At 46.6% G+C, this 15,887-nt stretch overlaps 1 protein-coding gene across 1 annotated transcript in view; it reads right to left on the bottom strand.

Moving 5' to 3' along the window:
- Positions 1-7,778: 7,778 nt before the first annotated feature.
- Positions 7,779-15,887, bottom strand: part of ANAPC15 (anaphase promoting complex subunit 15) — a 75,624-nt gene continuing 67,515 nt past the window's right edge. The window contains exons 4-5 of the mRNA XM_085628572.1: positions 12,798-12,935; positions 7,779-8,240 (exon numbers count right to left, since the gene is read on the bottom strand). Of these exons, the coding sequence (XP_085484698.1) occupies positions 8,193-8,240; positions 12,798-12,935 (186 nt within the window). The 3' untranslated portion in view covers positions 7,779-8,192. The remainder of the gene's footprint in view (positions 8,241-12,797; positions 12,936-15,887) is intronic.

The raw sequence follows: 15,887 nt of genomic DNA, 5'->3' as shown, positions 1-15,887 counted from the left end.
TCGATGCGCGGGTTAATGACCCTGGCTCTAACTGGGTCCTTAAAAACTTCTGGCGCATGCTTTACCACTCATAGGTAATATGGAGGTAGACCTATGTGTGGTGTCGAACGTGTCGAGGAGGAAATCTTCTTCCACGGGGTCGGTATGTAAGTCTACCCCGTGATAGTGTGCCGCCCTTTGTAGTAGGTGGTGGAACCCCAATGAGTTATGTTATCATGGGTTTTGTTAAGCGCTCAGCTACTCAAGCAGAGTGTCCCGGCGCTGGCAGACCCGAGACCATAAAGCTTCGTCAGGGGAGGAAAACTTCTAGGCTAAACAGCCAAGTTTTGAGCTTCTTTCTGAAGGTCGTCAGGTTGTCGCTCTTTCTTAGAGCTAGTGGGAGGGCGTTCCAGGCCCGAGGCGCAAGATATTTAAAAGAACGCCCACCGATCCGGGCGCGCCTAATTGCCGGGACCATGGTGAAGAACAATGACGCAGAACGCAAGGCTCTGGCAGGCCGATGAAAACCGATCCTCTTCCTCAAATAGAGGGGACCGGGGCCATAAAGCATCTTAAATGCCATAGTAAGTGCCTTGAATTCAATGCGCCTCTGAATAGGGAGCCAGTGCAGAGATTGCAACAATCCCGTAGCATGGGAGCGGTGGCTGAGGCCAAAGATTGCCCGGGCGGCCGAGTTCTGCACAACCTGTAGCCGTGAGAGAAGGAATTACGGGAGACCCAGATACAGGACGCTGGCATAGTCCAACCTAGAACCTATCATGGCCTGCACCGTGATTTTCCTATGGGCAATGGAGAGAACAGGAAGAAATTTTCTTAACATTTTTAAAATGCCAAAGCATTGACCAGCTAGGCTCAATCTGTGGTTTCAGGGTAAGACCGTTGTCCATCTTAACACCAAGATCTTTTGCCACCAAGGCCACGTCTGAAGGGGGAAACATATCAGCGGGCCACCAAGACCTCCAACAGGGATCCGGAGGACAACCAAAGAAAAGAACCTCAGATTTATCTGAGTACATTGGAACCATGTAAAAACCGCGCCCAGACAGCTCTTAATACAATCTCCATTGAAGTCAATATCCTTTCCACATGTGAAAAGAAGCTGGGTGTCATCAGCGTAGGAGACAATCTGGGCTCCAAAAGACTCGACCAGCGCCGCCAAAGGGGACATATAGATATTGAAAAGGGTTGGGCTGAATATAGATCCTTGAGGAAATCCCACACCCCTTGAGCCAACGGGCTGACGAGCCTTGGATCTGCACCTGCGCGCCATGAGAGGTACTTGACCTGTTTTAATTACATTTTGGCAGTCCACGCGGCACCCCTTTACACTGACCTGCTCCCTGCTGACGAGAGGCAACTACCTCGAAACACGTGTCCAGGGATGGCTAACGCAACACATACTGTTCTTTATACATTGTGGCATAGGCGTACCCGCCGTCACCACTACATCTTCCACAGTCCCTTGGGGCAACTTGCTGGTGTGACGAGCAGTGTGCGACCAACCTTTGCATAATTTATTACGGCTCCCTTGAGCCAACGGGCTGACGAGCCTTGGATCTGCACCTGCGCGCCATGAGAGGTACTTGACCTGTTTTAATTACATTTTGGCAGTCCACGCGGCACCCCTTTACACTGACCTGCTCCCTGCTGACGAGAGGCAACTACCTCGAAACACGTGTCCAGGGATGGCTAACGCAACACATACTGTTCTTTATACATTGTGGCATAGGCGTACCCGCCGTCGCCACTACATCTTCCACAGTCCCTTGGGGCAACTTGCTGGTGTGACGAGCAGTGTGCGACCAACCTTTGCATAATTTATTACGGCTCCCTTGAGCCAACGGGCTGACGAGCCTTGGATCTGCACCTGCGCGCCATGAGAGGTACTTGACCTGTTTTAATTACATTTTGGCAGTCCACGCGGCACCCCTTTACACTGACCTGCTCCCTGCTGACGAGAGGCAACTACCTCGAAACACGTGTCCAGGGATGGCTAACGCAACACATACTGTTCTTTATACATTGTGGCATAGGCGTACCCGCCGTCGCCACTACATCTTCCACAGTCCCTTGGGGCAACTTGCTGGTGTGACGAGCAGTGTGCGACCAACCTTTGCATAATTTATTACGGCTCCCTTGAGCCAACGGGCTGACGAGCCTTGAATCTGCACCTGCGCGCCATGAGAGGTACTTGACCTGTTTTAATTACATTTTGGCAGTCCACGCGGCACCCCTTTACACTGACCTGCTCCCTGCTGACGAGAGGCAACTACCTCGAAACACGTGTCCAGGGATGGCTAACGCAACACATACTGTTCTTTATACATTGTGGCATAGGCGTACCCGCCGTCGCCACTACATCTTCCACAGTCCCTTGGGGCAACTTGCTGGTGTGACGAGCAGTGTGCGACCAACCTTTGCATAATTTATTACGGCTCCCTTGAGCCAACGGGCTGACGAGCCTTGGATCTGCACCTGCGCGCCATGAGAGGTACTTGACCTGTTTTAATTACATTTTGGCAGTCCACGCGGCACCCCTTTACACTGACCTGCTCCCTGCTGACGAGAGGCAACTACCTCGAAACACGTGTCCAGGGATGGCTAACGCAACACATACTGTTCTTTATACATTGTGGCATAGGCGTACCCGCCGTCACCACTACATCTTCCACAGTCCCTTGGGGCAACTTGCTGGTGTGACGAGCAGTGTGCGACCAACCTTTGCATAATTTATTACGGCTCCCTTGAGCCAACGGGCTGACGAGCCTTGGATCTGCACCTGCGCGCCATGAGAGGTACTTGACCTGTTTTAATTACATTTTGGCAGTCCACGCGGCACCCCTTTACACTGACCTGCTCCCTGCTGACGAGAGGCAACTACCTCGAAACACGTGTCCAGGGATGGCTAACGCAACACATACTGTTCTTTATACATTGTGGCATAGGCGTACCCGCCGTCGCCACTACATCTTCCACAGTCCCTTGGGGCAACTTGCTGGTGTGACGAGCAGTGTGCGACCAACCTTTGCATAATTTATTACGGCTCCCTTGAGCCAACGGGCTGACGAGCCTTGGATCTGCACCTGCGCGCCATGAGAGGTACTTGACCTGTTTTAATTACATTTTGGCAGTCCACGCGGCACCCCTTTACACTGACCTGCTCCCTGCTGACGAGAGGCAACTACCTCGAAACACGTGTCCAGGGATGGCTAACGCAACACATACTGTTCTTTATACATTGTGGCATAGGCGTACCCGCCGTCGCCACTACATCTTCCACAGTCCCTTGGGGCAACTTGCTGGTGTGACGAGCAGTGTGCGACCAACCTTTGCATAATTTATTACGGCTCCCTTGAGCCAACGGGCTGACGAGCCTTGGATCTGCACCTGCGCGCCATGAGAGGTACTTGACCTGTTTTAATTACATTTTGGCAGTCCACGCGGCACCCCTTTACACTGACCTGCTCCCTGCTGACGAGAGGCAACTACCTCGAAACACGTGTCCAGGGATGGCTAACGCAACACATACTGTTCTTTATACATTGTGGCATAGGCGTACCCGCCGTCGCCACTACATCTTCCACAGTCCCTTGGGGCAACTTGCTGGTGTGACGAGCAGTGTGCGACCAACCTTTGCATAATTTATTACGGCTCCCTTGAGCCAACGGGCTGACGAGCCTTGGATCTGCACCTGCGCGCCATGAGAGGTACTTGACCTGTTTTAATTACATTTTGGCAGTCCACGCGGCACCCCTTTACACTGACCTGCTCCCTGCTGACGAGAGGCAACTACCTCGAAACACGTGTCCAGGGATGGCTAACGCAACACATACTGTTCTTTATACATTGTGGCATAGGCGTACCCGCCGTCGCCACTACATCTTCCACAGTCCCTTGGGGAAACTTGCTGGTGTGACGAGCAGTGTGCGACCAACCTTTGCACAATCTCCATTGAAGTCAATATCCTTTCCACATGTGAAAAGAAGCTGGGTGTCATCAGCGTAGGAGACAATCTGGGCTCCAAAAGACTCGACCAGCGCCGCCAAAGGGGACATATAGATATTGAAAAGGGTTGGGCTGAATATAGATCCTTGAGGAACTCCCACACCCAGAGGCGGGACTGTCGCAGAATACGGAGGGGCCCAAACTGTCTGTTGGCGGTTGGTCAGAAAGGACTTGAACCATTTGAACACCGTTCCTCCGACACCAATCTCCGCAAGACGCGCCAATAGGCGGTCATGAGGAACGGTGTCAAACGCTGCAGAGAGATCGAGCAGCACCAGCAGTGCCTTACCCCCAGAGTCCTGAACTTCCTTGATGGCCTCCATTACCTCTAACAGAGCAGTCTCCATGCTCATATTCGCACGGAAGCCGGATTAAGTATGGTGCAGGAGGCCATGGGACTCCACAAAATGTGAAAGGATAGACTGGACATGCTTTTCTGCCACTTTGGCCAGGGCAGGGAGCAAAGAAATAGGTCGATAATTAGCATGGATGTCCCGGTCTAAAGAAGGTTTCTTCAGAAAAGGAATGACCATTGCCTGTTTCCAGGCAGACGGCACAGTCCCTGTTGACAATGAGCAGTTTAAAATAGGGTTGACCATCGGGTTAATAGCGTGAGCTAATTTAGCAAGACACTTCGCGGGACAAGGGTCAAGAGGAGAGCCCGATCTTATTTTAACGAGGAATTCCAGTGAGGTTTGAGATGTAATGGGTGGAAAACTCACCAAACTGGGCTTATCCGGGTCAAATACACCGGCCTTAGTTTCAGGACAAGGCACTACCCCCCTCACAAAAACTGGAAAAGTTGCCTGGATGCTCTTGATTTTATTGGCAAAAAAACTAGCCAATTGCAGAACCCAAGGTTCCGAAAAAGAGTACCTAGGCGATATAGCCACTGGTGAAGTAAATTCCTTTACAATTGCGAAGATTTCTTTGCTGGTATTAGCGGCCTCCGCAATCCGTTGGGCAAAGTAGGCTTTTTTGGCCAGGAAAATTTCTTTATGATAGGCCTTGGTACAGCTTCTATAGGCCGCCTTCAAAGGATCCAGATAATTTGCTCGCCAAGCTCTTTCGGCTTTTTTGCAGAGCCTTCTACTAGAGTTGAGCAAATGTGTAAACCATGGGGCCGATACTCGTGAGGATTTTTTATACGACTGCCTCAGCGGGGCTAAATCCTCCAGGCACTGTATAAGCCACTATTGAAAGCGAGCAAGGTCCTCTGTTGGAGATGGCCTGGAGGGGTAAAGGTCATCTTGTGGGACGTTGGGGATATCAGGTATATTGTAGTCGTCCCATGGGTCTGGGGATCCTGTAGGAGTGGGGTCCCCTGCGGGTAGGTCCTGGGGGACATCCCCTATGTCATCATATGAGTCCCCGTGATCATCATCATCTTGTGGAGAAGGGGAGGGAGAACAATGAGGTTGGGGTGGAGAAGGCGGGGGGGTGAAGGTGGAGGAGGTGGGGAAGGTACTCTGAACAGGGAGGTAGCAGAGTCTTTCCTTTTTGGAGGCAGAGGTGGAGCAGGCTTCTCCAAATGTCTCTTTTTGAAAGAAAGTATCAAATGTCCAATTTTTGGATCCTTGGTGAGTGTTTTCTGCAAGGGATCCGGTGTAAATAAGTCCGGTGAGGCTGGTCTGTCCGTTGGCGCCGAAGGAATCTGGGCCGTAGGCTTTGTAGGCTTTTCCATGCCGGTTCTTTGTTTGGAACCTGGTTTGGGAACCTCCGGACGCTTGGTCGGCGCCGAGATGGATTTCGGCCTCGAAGTGTCGGTGGCCTTGTGTGCTTTGGTCGGCACCGAAGGTGTGGACGGTGCCAAAGAGCTGGGTTTCGACCCAGAGTGCTTCGGTGCGGGGCTCGTGTCGATATGGGGATCAGCTTCTTTTTCGGCGCCGAAGCGTGTTTATCGGTACCAGGAGTAGGCTGGCTCGAGCCCGGGCCGCCGGAAGGCTTTCTTGGCTTCTTCACCGGGCCCGAAGGTGGGGTGTTGGAAGCAGTGTTCTTGGTCTTGGGGGGGGGGGGGGTGGTAGGGGTAGGTTCAGTACTCACGACCCTCTGCGCCGGGGTGATGTCCTCCACATCCGAGTCATCGGCCTCGGAAGCGCTGACGAGGCCCTCTTCGGTGTACTGCTCTGGAGCGTCGATGCCTTCTCCGAAGATGTCGTCCGGAATCGTCGTCGAGGAGTGCGCCATAGTTCTTCTGGCTCTTCGGTCCCGAATAGTCTTTTTGGACTGGAGGACTTACACGCCGGACAGTCTCGAGCCTCGTGTTCAGGGGAGAGGCAGAGATTGCATACCTCGTGGAGATCGGTGTGGGGGAATTTGGACCCACATCGAGGGCACTTTTTAAATGGAGTCCTTTCCATTAGCCAGGACCGAAGCTTGGAGAGGCCCGAAGGCCGCCGTCGACGACTGGAACTGAAGGTCCGTGCAGATGAGCAGGCGCGTCAAGTGGGGGAGATCGCGATCGAAACAATACCGCGGTTTAAGGTGAGGATTGCGCGTCGACCGTCAAACTGGAAGCTGTTCGGAACCGGAGCGCGAAGATCACATCCGAGCCCGATGGCGGAAAAAAACCAATCTGAGGATGGAGCCGAAGCCCATGTGCAATACGATCCAAAGGAGGAGTCACCGACCTCGTGACTTCCAAAGACTTTCCAAGAGGAAAAACAAACTACAAACATCCAGACCCAACACCAGATGGCGATCTATGCACAAGTGTGTAAGCTGCAGCTCATATGCCTCGAACACAAAATCTCTTCTCCATCAGTCTCAGTGCTAAGGAACTATTGAACCATTTGTGTCAAGGTCAGCAACAACTTCTGTAAACCTGCTGTAAGATTTGAGAAGTTTCCATTCAAATCCTAAGAGCCATGTCTCTAGTTGAGAATCAGCTAACAATGACACTTCCAGAAAGCCCTTCGCAGTGCCAATTCAGCCCGCTCATCCATCCCCACACAACCCCGCTTTCTTTTGTCTGTTCTTTCTCCTGCCTTTTATCATCTCATAGGGACTTTTTCATTTGTTTACAGACATCAGGACTGATCTGGCAAGCTTGCTGAGGCAGTTACACTTCCTGTTCCACACTAAAGAATCTGGAGCCATTTTAGTCATCGGCCAATCTAAACCCCCATTGTTAATAACTGCGCTAAGAGACAAGTTAGAACTGTAGTGACAACAGTGGGCTTGCATTTATAGTGCAAGAGCAGAGAAGGACATGGGGACTCAAAAGAGTTCACAGAAATGCAGCTGTGAAGGAAGTGGGTCTGGTGGGCTTTATCCAGTTAGTGGGTATTTAAATATAAGTTCATGGACACACGATTGCTTCCATGAAAACTTCCTAACAAATGTTCTATCTGGGACAGTTTCACGAATGCCCTGTTTTAGCTGTTACTTTCACCTTCCACCTATCAGAAAAGAGGGGGTTATTGAATAGGCAAACACATTGAACACATACTACGAAGTGGGATATCCGAGGAATGAATTAATTTAAAAAGTACATGATTTGCAGCTGGAAATGGCATATATGTGGCCTACTATAGTACTATTTTCATTGAACAAAGGGTATTTTGCAACAGAAAGCTCAGGTTCTCCTCACCCTGGCCTAAAACGACCAACGAAAGATGGGATCACACACAGTCAGTGAATAAGTGGAGTGCGTCAGTGCTTAAGCTGGGACTTTGTGACGTTGACAGCCTTCTCAGCCGACTGGTCTAACATTCTAAAAAAGGGTGGTGTCTTTGTTTGCGAGAACCCCGACTAGTAACAAGGAGACTGGAAACAAAAGTAATTTTTATTGTAAAGAATTTGCGTGAACGGTAAAATAATAATAAATAAAAAAAACGAGTTAACAGCACTACTGCGTCAGCACACTTGCTGTCCATGAAATGTCATATCTACAAAGGGCACATTTTTTCAGCCCAACTTCTGTTAGAAATGCTCGGTTTCAGGCTGTAAACTCCACACTGAAGCTGCAAAATTTCAACAGCTTAAGTAACAACTAAAAATGATGACTGCGACTAGGAACTAAGGGCTCGACCCATTCTCCTGTACGTCACCGGATAACTCCTGCTCCCCCATGGTTTATTCACTGCTAAATCTCCGGGGCATGTCAGCAAAAGATCCCAGTCTCCATGATACCACAGCAAAGCATTTGTAGCAATTCTTTATACTGAGGTGCTCCAACATGCCCTCTAGATCATCCACTGGTCTTGGTCTTGTTCCGCTCCCTCCATGTCAACCTGCAAAGAACATAGAGGCTTTAAACCGTTGCATTAACAAGACTTAACACCTTGCTTCCAAGAAGTTTCTCCAGCAATGTTTCATTTTTATAAATTACAAAAAATAAGTGCAGGGGCCTGAAAACCTACATTCGACTTGCTGAGAGCATTCCTGAACGCCAGGGTCGCTGCCCACATAGTCTGTGTAGTCTCGATTCCACCTCATGCCTTTTCCTTCCACTGCCCTACACTTCTCTCTTGGTCTACCAATAGTATGTTAATTTACATCAATGCTTTCATGGTTACTGATTTTCTAAAATGTTCTCCCTCTTCCATTCTCCCTTTTCTGTCTTCCTCTCTTTTGCTCGGGGGCAAAGTCCTGGACTCCAAAAATGAGTGCGAGTGGCCACCACTTGTAACCACCTACACAAAAGTTAAGCACAGGGACCGTGGCGGTTGTGAACTTCCTCCATCTATATAAAAGGCTTTATAATTTAGTCGTGCTTTACATTGTGATGATTACATTTATTAATGTTTGTCCAGCACCTAGGAGATTGGTGTCTGGCATTGCGGCAATTCACAAATAAACTAAAACTCTTGTCGCCCCCCCCAATGCCTGCAAAAAACGGAATGTTTACTTCACTGATAAATTAACGGAGCAACAATAGGTATGATCTCTAGGCGCTGTAACATATTTAGTAACAAGGAAACTATACAGGTTGCTGCTGCTTCAGCCAAACTCCATTATAAATCTAGCAAAGTCAAGGGGACATCAAGATACAGTTCTACATATATGTGTGAAGCCGATGACTAGTGGACTGAACCACATACAAGTGCTCATCCAAAGCCAGAGGGGAAAAACAAGAGGGCATGTAGGATAGGGCCTGGGCATCAGTATAAAGGATGGCTGTTCAAATAAATAAAAGATCTTTAGGTTCTTCTCATTAACCTTCATTAAAATAATAACGTACGCTTTATATTGCACTTCCTACTAAAATTCTACATTTCTGAAGAGCAGTAAGCAACAGGTGGTACCATTATACAATTTACTGGTGCATTATTTTTAATGGCCATGCAAAGGTGAAGGCAGAGTTGGCCTTGATCACATGCAAACTTCATATCAGTGCAGTTGCCTGCTGCAAGCTTATAACTCACTGAGATATCTTGAAGGCTTTAAGTGGTCTTTCTCCAATCTGAAGGGGAAGGGATGCACAAGCCCTTTCAAGACACATTTCCCAACAGTATCAAAGATGAATGAGAGCCGTTGTAAATAATTTGTTTTGGTAGATCTGAGCAATAGTTGCGGCAGAGAACAATGTAGTCTTTTTCCAATACTCTGATGGTGATTTGCCATATAAAATCATCATAGTGCTTCAACCATGCTGCACATCAAATTCTTGCTAAAGTCAGTGATTTCCTCTTTGCTTACACAGTAAGAATGAATGATTGCGCATGTTTTTGCTCAGACACTTTTGGATTTAAAATAATTCAATGGTATTTATAGCTATAAAACAGAACAGTCAATGTAGAAACAGGACTGCCAGATTTTTAGGATAATCACGTACCATAAGTGTACATTCAATGAAACTAAATGGAATTTATTTTACCTAGTCAACTGTTATTTTGAAAATCTGACAGAGATCCTGCTCTTCCGTACTTACACCAAACACTCCTACTGTATGAGAATCAACCAACACCATGTGTATGCAGAGTTAAAATAATCATAATCCCACACCTGCATTTATAAATACAGACACCAGAAAAGCAAAAATGACTAAATCCTCCTGAACTAAATGAGTGAGTTCTGGATAATTTGAAGCCATTTAGAAATATCACTGGTGTGATGCAAATACTAAAGACGACTGTGAGAAAGTTGTGACATAAATGGGTGATTTAGAAAAGAGCATCAGTGCAGCTTGGCTTGGATGCATAATCGAAACGAGAAAGGTCACTGAGGACATTCCCCATAAGTTGGAAAATGTTCCGAGTGAGTTCCTGTTAGAAATCTGCATGCAAACCGTCCCAAGGGTGAAGAGAGCTTAATCAGTTTTTCACCCTTTTGGTAGAAAAGGGAGTATCACTGAGCTGAGTAATAGTAATATGTGCCGTTTATAACATTACAAAGCTGCAAGATGGTGAAATATAGTTCACACTTCTATTGTACTCTTGTCATGATTACAATACCTCCCTCAAAGGGTCAAAACTCTTTATTGATGAAGCGTGTTGAAGACCACATTATAACTATTGATAACGTGGAATAAACTGGGAAGCAACTAAAGTATTTTTACAAGATATTTTCTGTTGCAGTAACTCCCCAACCCCCCACCCCCACATACACTTTGTGCCAGATTTCTGATGCACTTTGACTAAGTGTGCACTGGGTCCCTGCCAATCAGGTTCTTTCCCTAAACTGTACCATTGTTTCCACAATTAGCATACCTCTGGCGCACATATAAGTCCCTTGTAAAAGGTACCCGTAGTTCCAAGGGCCTTGTGACCAGAGAGGGCCCCTTAGGGCTGCAGCATGTATTGTGCCACCCTAAATGACCAACGCACATACACACTGCCATTGCAGGCTAGGAGTTTTGGTGTAGCTAAATTAAAAGTCAATATGGCACTCATTCCTGTGTGCCATGCCTACACACCCATGCCTGTGGCATAGGTAAGTCACCCTTCTGGCAGGCCTTATAGCCCCAAGACAGGGTGCACTATGCCACAGGTGCAGGCATTGCTGCATGAGCAATATGCCCCTACAGTGTCAGAGTCCATTCTTGGATACTGCAAGTGCAGTGAAGCCATCTTTAGTACATCGTCTGGAGTTGGTCAACACAAACGCCACAGCTTCATGATGGCTTTACTGAAGACTGAGAAGTTTGATATCAAACTTCTCAGAATAATAAACCCACACTGATGACCGTGTTGGATTTACTATCGCAATGCACTATGGGGCATCTTTGAGATACACACTGAAAAACGAGCAGCTTCTAGTGTATTGGCTGACTGGTCCCTGCCAGCCAGCCACCACCAGACAGGTTTCTGACCTCACGGGGCGAAAGCTTCGGTGCCCTCGGAAGTCAGAAACAAAGACTGCTCTAGGTGGAGGTGGTTCTCATCTCCCCCTTACAGGATCAGCAGCACTTGGAGGTGCGCCTCAAAAGCGCTCGCCTTGTGTTACATTGATTTGGGCAGCTCCAACTACAGGAGATGCCCCCCTCCTGCCCCACGTTTGGCAGCAGAACAGGCGAGAAAATTAGTAAACCGAGTAGGAGTGTCCACCTTGACCAGGCACACCTCTAGGGTGGCCAGGAGTTGAGGTGAACCCCTCTCATGAGAATTGTCCATCTTGGCTTGGAGAAATAGGCCCAATAGGGATGTGCCCCTCTCCCCTAGGGAGGGAGCGCCCAAAGGATGTAGTCACCCTAGGGGACAGTAGCCTTTGGCTACTGCCCCCCACCCCCCCCGGCCGCAGTAAAACCCATAAATGTAGTATTTAAGGGCTCTCCTAAACCTTGTTCCTCAGATTCAACAACTACGAAGAAGAAGGACTGACTGAAGAGCCATGCAGAAGTAGAGCAGAAGACAACTACCAGCCTGTTCCCTCCTCCAGTGACCCTGCTCCTAGAAACCAGCATGGCCTGCAGCCAACACTCTCCAAGAAACCCGGGGACCTGTGCTGTCTTCAACAAAGACTCTTTACTCCCATGGACACCGGATTTGTCCAGCAAGAAACTAACCCAAGGACCCCAGATCCAGGTGGATCCGTGACACTTGCACCACTGTGCACCCGATGCCCATGACACGAGTCCAGGTGGCCCACCAACCCAATGAAGTCTCCCCGGCGATCCAGACCTGGGATACAGCGTTGGACGACATCTCTTGATCTTCTCTACGACGCCTGCAGCCTCAACCTTGGTTCAACCCTTGCCCAGTGTTGACCAAAAGCCCCCAAAGACTGAATCGGAAAAACGTTTTTACCTGCAAGTTACTCACCTGTCTTTCCTCCCTTAGTCTTACATGCACATGTAAAATATTCTTTTGATTCTATACAAATCTTTTTGCCGGTAATAACTTGAAGGTATTGCATAATTGAAAAATCTACTTTACCTGTAACTGAGTTCAGCTTGGTTCCTAAGATAAAAGCCACTAAAGTAATATTTTTGTACAAAACATTGGCCTGGAGTTAATCATCGAGTGGGTGTTCCTGCCTTGAAGGAGTACGTACACCAAATGCATTCACACTACCCTCTGATAAGCCTAACTGCTCAGCCCAACTACCACTAAATTGAGATCAAGGTATTATCTACTTTAACCTCTGTTATACCTTTGGGGACTCCCTGGACTCTGTACACACCAGATCTCCTTTTGGAATAGTATATACAGAGCCAGCTTCCTATAGCGTGTCATGTTAGACTCCTTTGGAAAAGTTCTGGCTTGTACTGTGCAGAATGGGATTCAACTCAAATTGCACAACTCAAGCTTTACATGGACCATGTGTTCTCTGCTTTGATGAGTAAAGCAAACCCCATTAAATCTGAAAATATCAGGCACAAAACAAAACTTAAGGTTTCCTGAAACTACCTCGTTAATTTCCCCATCATCTGGAGATTCGTTGTAGTCATTCATCTCATCTATGTCCTGCATGTCCTCATCATCCTCCGAATCTTCCTCACTGTCTTCATCATCCTCATCGTCTTCCTCCTCGTCTTCATCATAATGCTACACAAGGGGAGAAACAAAAAGGAAAAGAAAAGGATGTCACCAGGCAAGATCATATCACTGGGGCATATCATTTTCCACCTCTTTTTCCTCACTGAGCTTACTACAGCACAAAGGTGAAAACGCACTGCTAAACAACAACCTATGATTGACTTAAATAAGGAAACCAAAGCCAAGAGATAGAAAAATGTTTTTTTAAACATGAAAGGAGGACCGCAAAAACCATAACCCAAGATGCAAAAGAGGGTTGATGCAGTCATATGATGAAGGCGATGGTTCTTATTTACTGTTAAGTTTGGTTAACATAATGTAACTTAAGCATAAAGTTTCCAAGAAGCTGCAATTCTGCCTATGCAAGCCGCACAAAAAGGCAGGCTTCACCCTTGGTGAAAGTTGGAAAATTCCCATTCTAATAAAACAAACGTCATCAGCATGGCAGTAATGGGAATATTTATCACTAGAGCACAAGGCACATCCTCTTCCTGCCTACTTCCTCATATGGCTTCGAATACTCCCAGCCTTCGCACTCACTGTCAATTTCTTGTAACAAAACAAATAGGATGTGACTAACACACTCGTCTCAACTTCTTGTAAAGGGAAGGAGGGGGGGGGGGGGAAGAGTTTGGGTCAAATTGGTTGGAGGCGTCCCTATGCAACTTTATAGGGACAAATAAACTATGAAATCAAATGCTGAAAACAATAAGAATGAACCACATGCGGCGCAGTGAACGTTTGAGCTGACAGCATAAGAAAAACCTGAGCTCTGTTGAAAAGCAGGGAATAAAATAGTTTGAATCCCCTCAAACGTCCACCACTCAGAGTACTTGGTAGTGGGGGGAAACTGTGTGTGGGCCCATCTGGCACTGCTCTGGAAGAAGTATCTCTTGAAAAATTCGGTGATCCAAGAGGACTTTTTAGTTGACGAGAGACTCCATCAAGGGCAAGCCAGAGGAAAAATGTCAACCTTAAAGCACGTTGGGAAACCTCCATGGCTGGTGGACAGAATGACAAAGAAAATTAAGCAAACTACAGACTCTCTAAACATGAAGCTGGCGAAAGTCGGTGACAAAGAGAGTCCTATGCGGAAGGTTAAAAGCTGTGTGTGTGTGTGTCATAAAATGATGGGCACCTTCAAAGCATAACGAAGGCAAGAGATTCGCTGCAAACCAGTGACTTGAGTGGTTGAAATTAAGTGTACAGCTTCAAAAAGGTACATGTCCCGAGGACTCCTGAAGGAATTGAAAAAGGACTACCTTACTGTTATGAACATTACACCTGAATTTCACCCAAGGGAACCAAAAAGTGAAAATGTTTATTAGATTTCCAAGTTTCCTGGATGAAAACTCATAAGGCCATCAAAAATCAGGAGGAAATGAAGAAGACAGACAAATGCCAACATCCTGACATTCTCTTTATGGGTCACATTCCTTCCATTTCTTTATTCCACATGCCTTCACTGGTTATTAAACCTTTGCCATCATATTCCTGCACACTTTTACATTTTCCTCCCCATCAGCATATCCTCATAATGAGACCACCAATTATTGGACTAAACTGTGCACACCCCCACAAATTCTCTTAACATCACCTGATGAAACGTCATCCTAGGTTTATTAGTTTCTATTGTTTCTCCGCCCTCCCACATTATTTCTTAGCCTAAATAAGGTATGTGCCTCCCCACTGGACATCCATCTATTCCCTGCACACTTTGCAGAACACAAAGGCTCCCAGTGGGTAGTGTTGCAGTGGTACATATTGCAAACTACTGAGCAGAGAACTTGTTTAACACAAGAACTAGGTCACTTACAGAAAACAAGTTTTCCCGTTTTAAATTTTTTTTTCTAAAAATAAAAAATAAAAAATAATGTATCCCTATATCAAACCTATCAGAATGCAAACCTGTGACTTTGAACCCACTCAAATATATCACCTTTAAGTGTTCTTTGACAGGTTGCCCCTCTTGTGGAATGAGAGGGGTAAAGGAAATTTTATTGCAAATACTTTTAAGTTATTGCGATGCAGGTGTCATCTACGAGCACTGGAAGTTGTTCACCAAATGTTTTCAAAGAGATGTTTGAACATTTATAACAAGAAAGGGAAGAAAAAAGTATAACTGTTTACTGAATGTGTATACGTTAGCGATTCTATGTATATATTTTGTCTGCCAAAAGGCCCATGTAGACAATGAGTCATCTTAAAAACGTTCAATTACCCTACCTTGGCTATGGTGCTGTAATAAAAACTGCATTTTTCGGGAAAGAAAAATATTTTAGTGGCTGTGGGACCCAAGTGCTGTGAAACCAAGAGACCAGACCTCTAATCCTAGCTTTACTAAGAGACTAAACCGAGGAAACCTGGGCACATGGCTTTATGTCAATGTACATCAAACTATAGCAGTCACACAAAGTCCTGTCCGACAAGCCTGCAGTGTTATTACATATTTGGCATGTTGCCCAGAAATATAATGTAATGTTATTAAATGTGAAAAAGTAATACAAAAGTACAATTATCGTTATCTAAATATGACCAAGATAATTTGCACACAAAAAATGACCAGTCACAGAAAGAAATAGAACAAAATATGAAACGAAGGCACATTGGCCTAACAGCTCAGGAAATGAAGTGACCTTTTAGGCAGTTATACACATGTACATAAGCAACATTCCTTCAATCACAGTGAAGTGTGCTAACGACCATAGGGCTGACCCACTGCCCCATGCTGTAGTGGAAGAAGCAACATGTAATTGACGCTACAACAGATACATGCATGACGAGGGATGAGCAATCCCTTGTATGTATGTGAACGCATGTATTTTTAAACCCAAATACTTTATTATAATGTTTGGCTGATATTCTTAGATATGGAGTATTAATCATGTCACAAGGAGGCGCTGTTCTACAACTGCTGTCTGGTTTGAAGAGGTTATTCAACAGAGAATACATTCTGAATAC

This window comes from Triturus cristatus, chromosome 10 (genome assembly GCF_964204655.1).
Source record: "Triturus cristatus chromosome 10, aTriCri1.1, whole genome shotgun sequence".
Lineage (NCBI taxonomy): Eukaryota > Metazoa > Chordata > Amphibia > Caudata > Salamandridae > Triturus > Triturus cristatus.
This window is presented reverse-complemented; position numbering and strand designations above follow the sequence as displayed.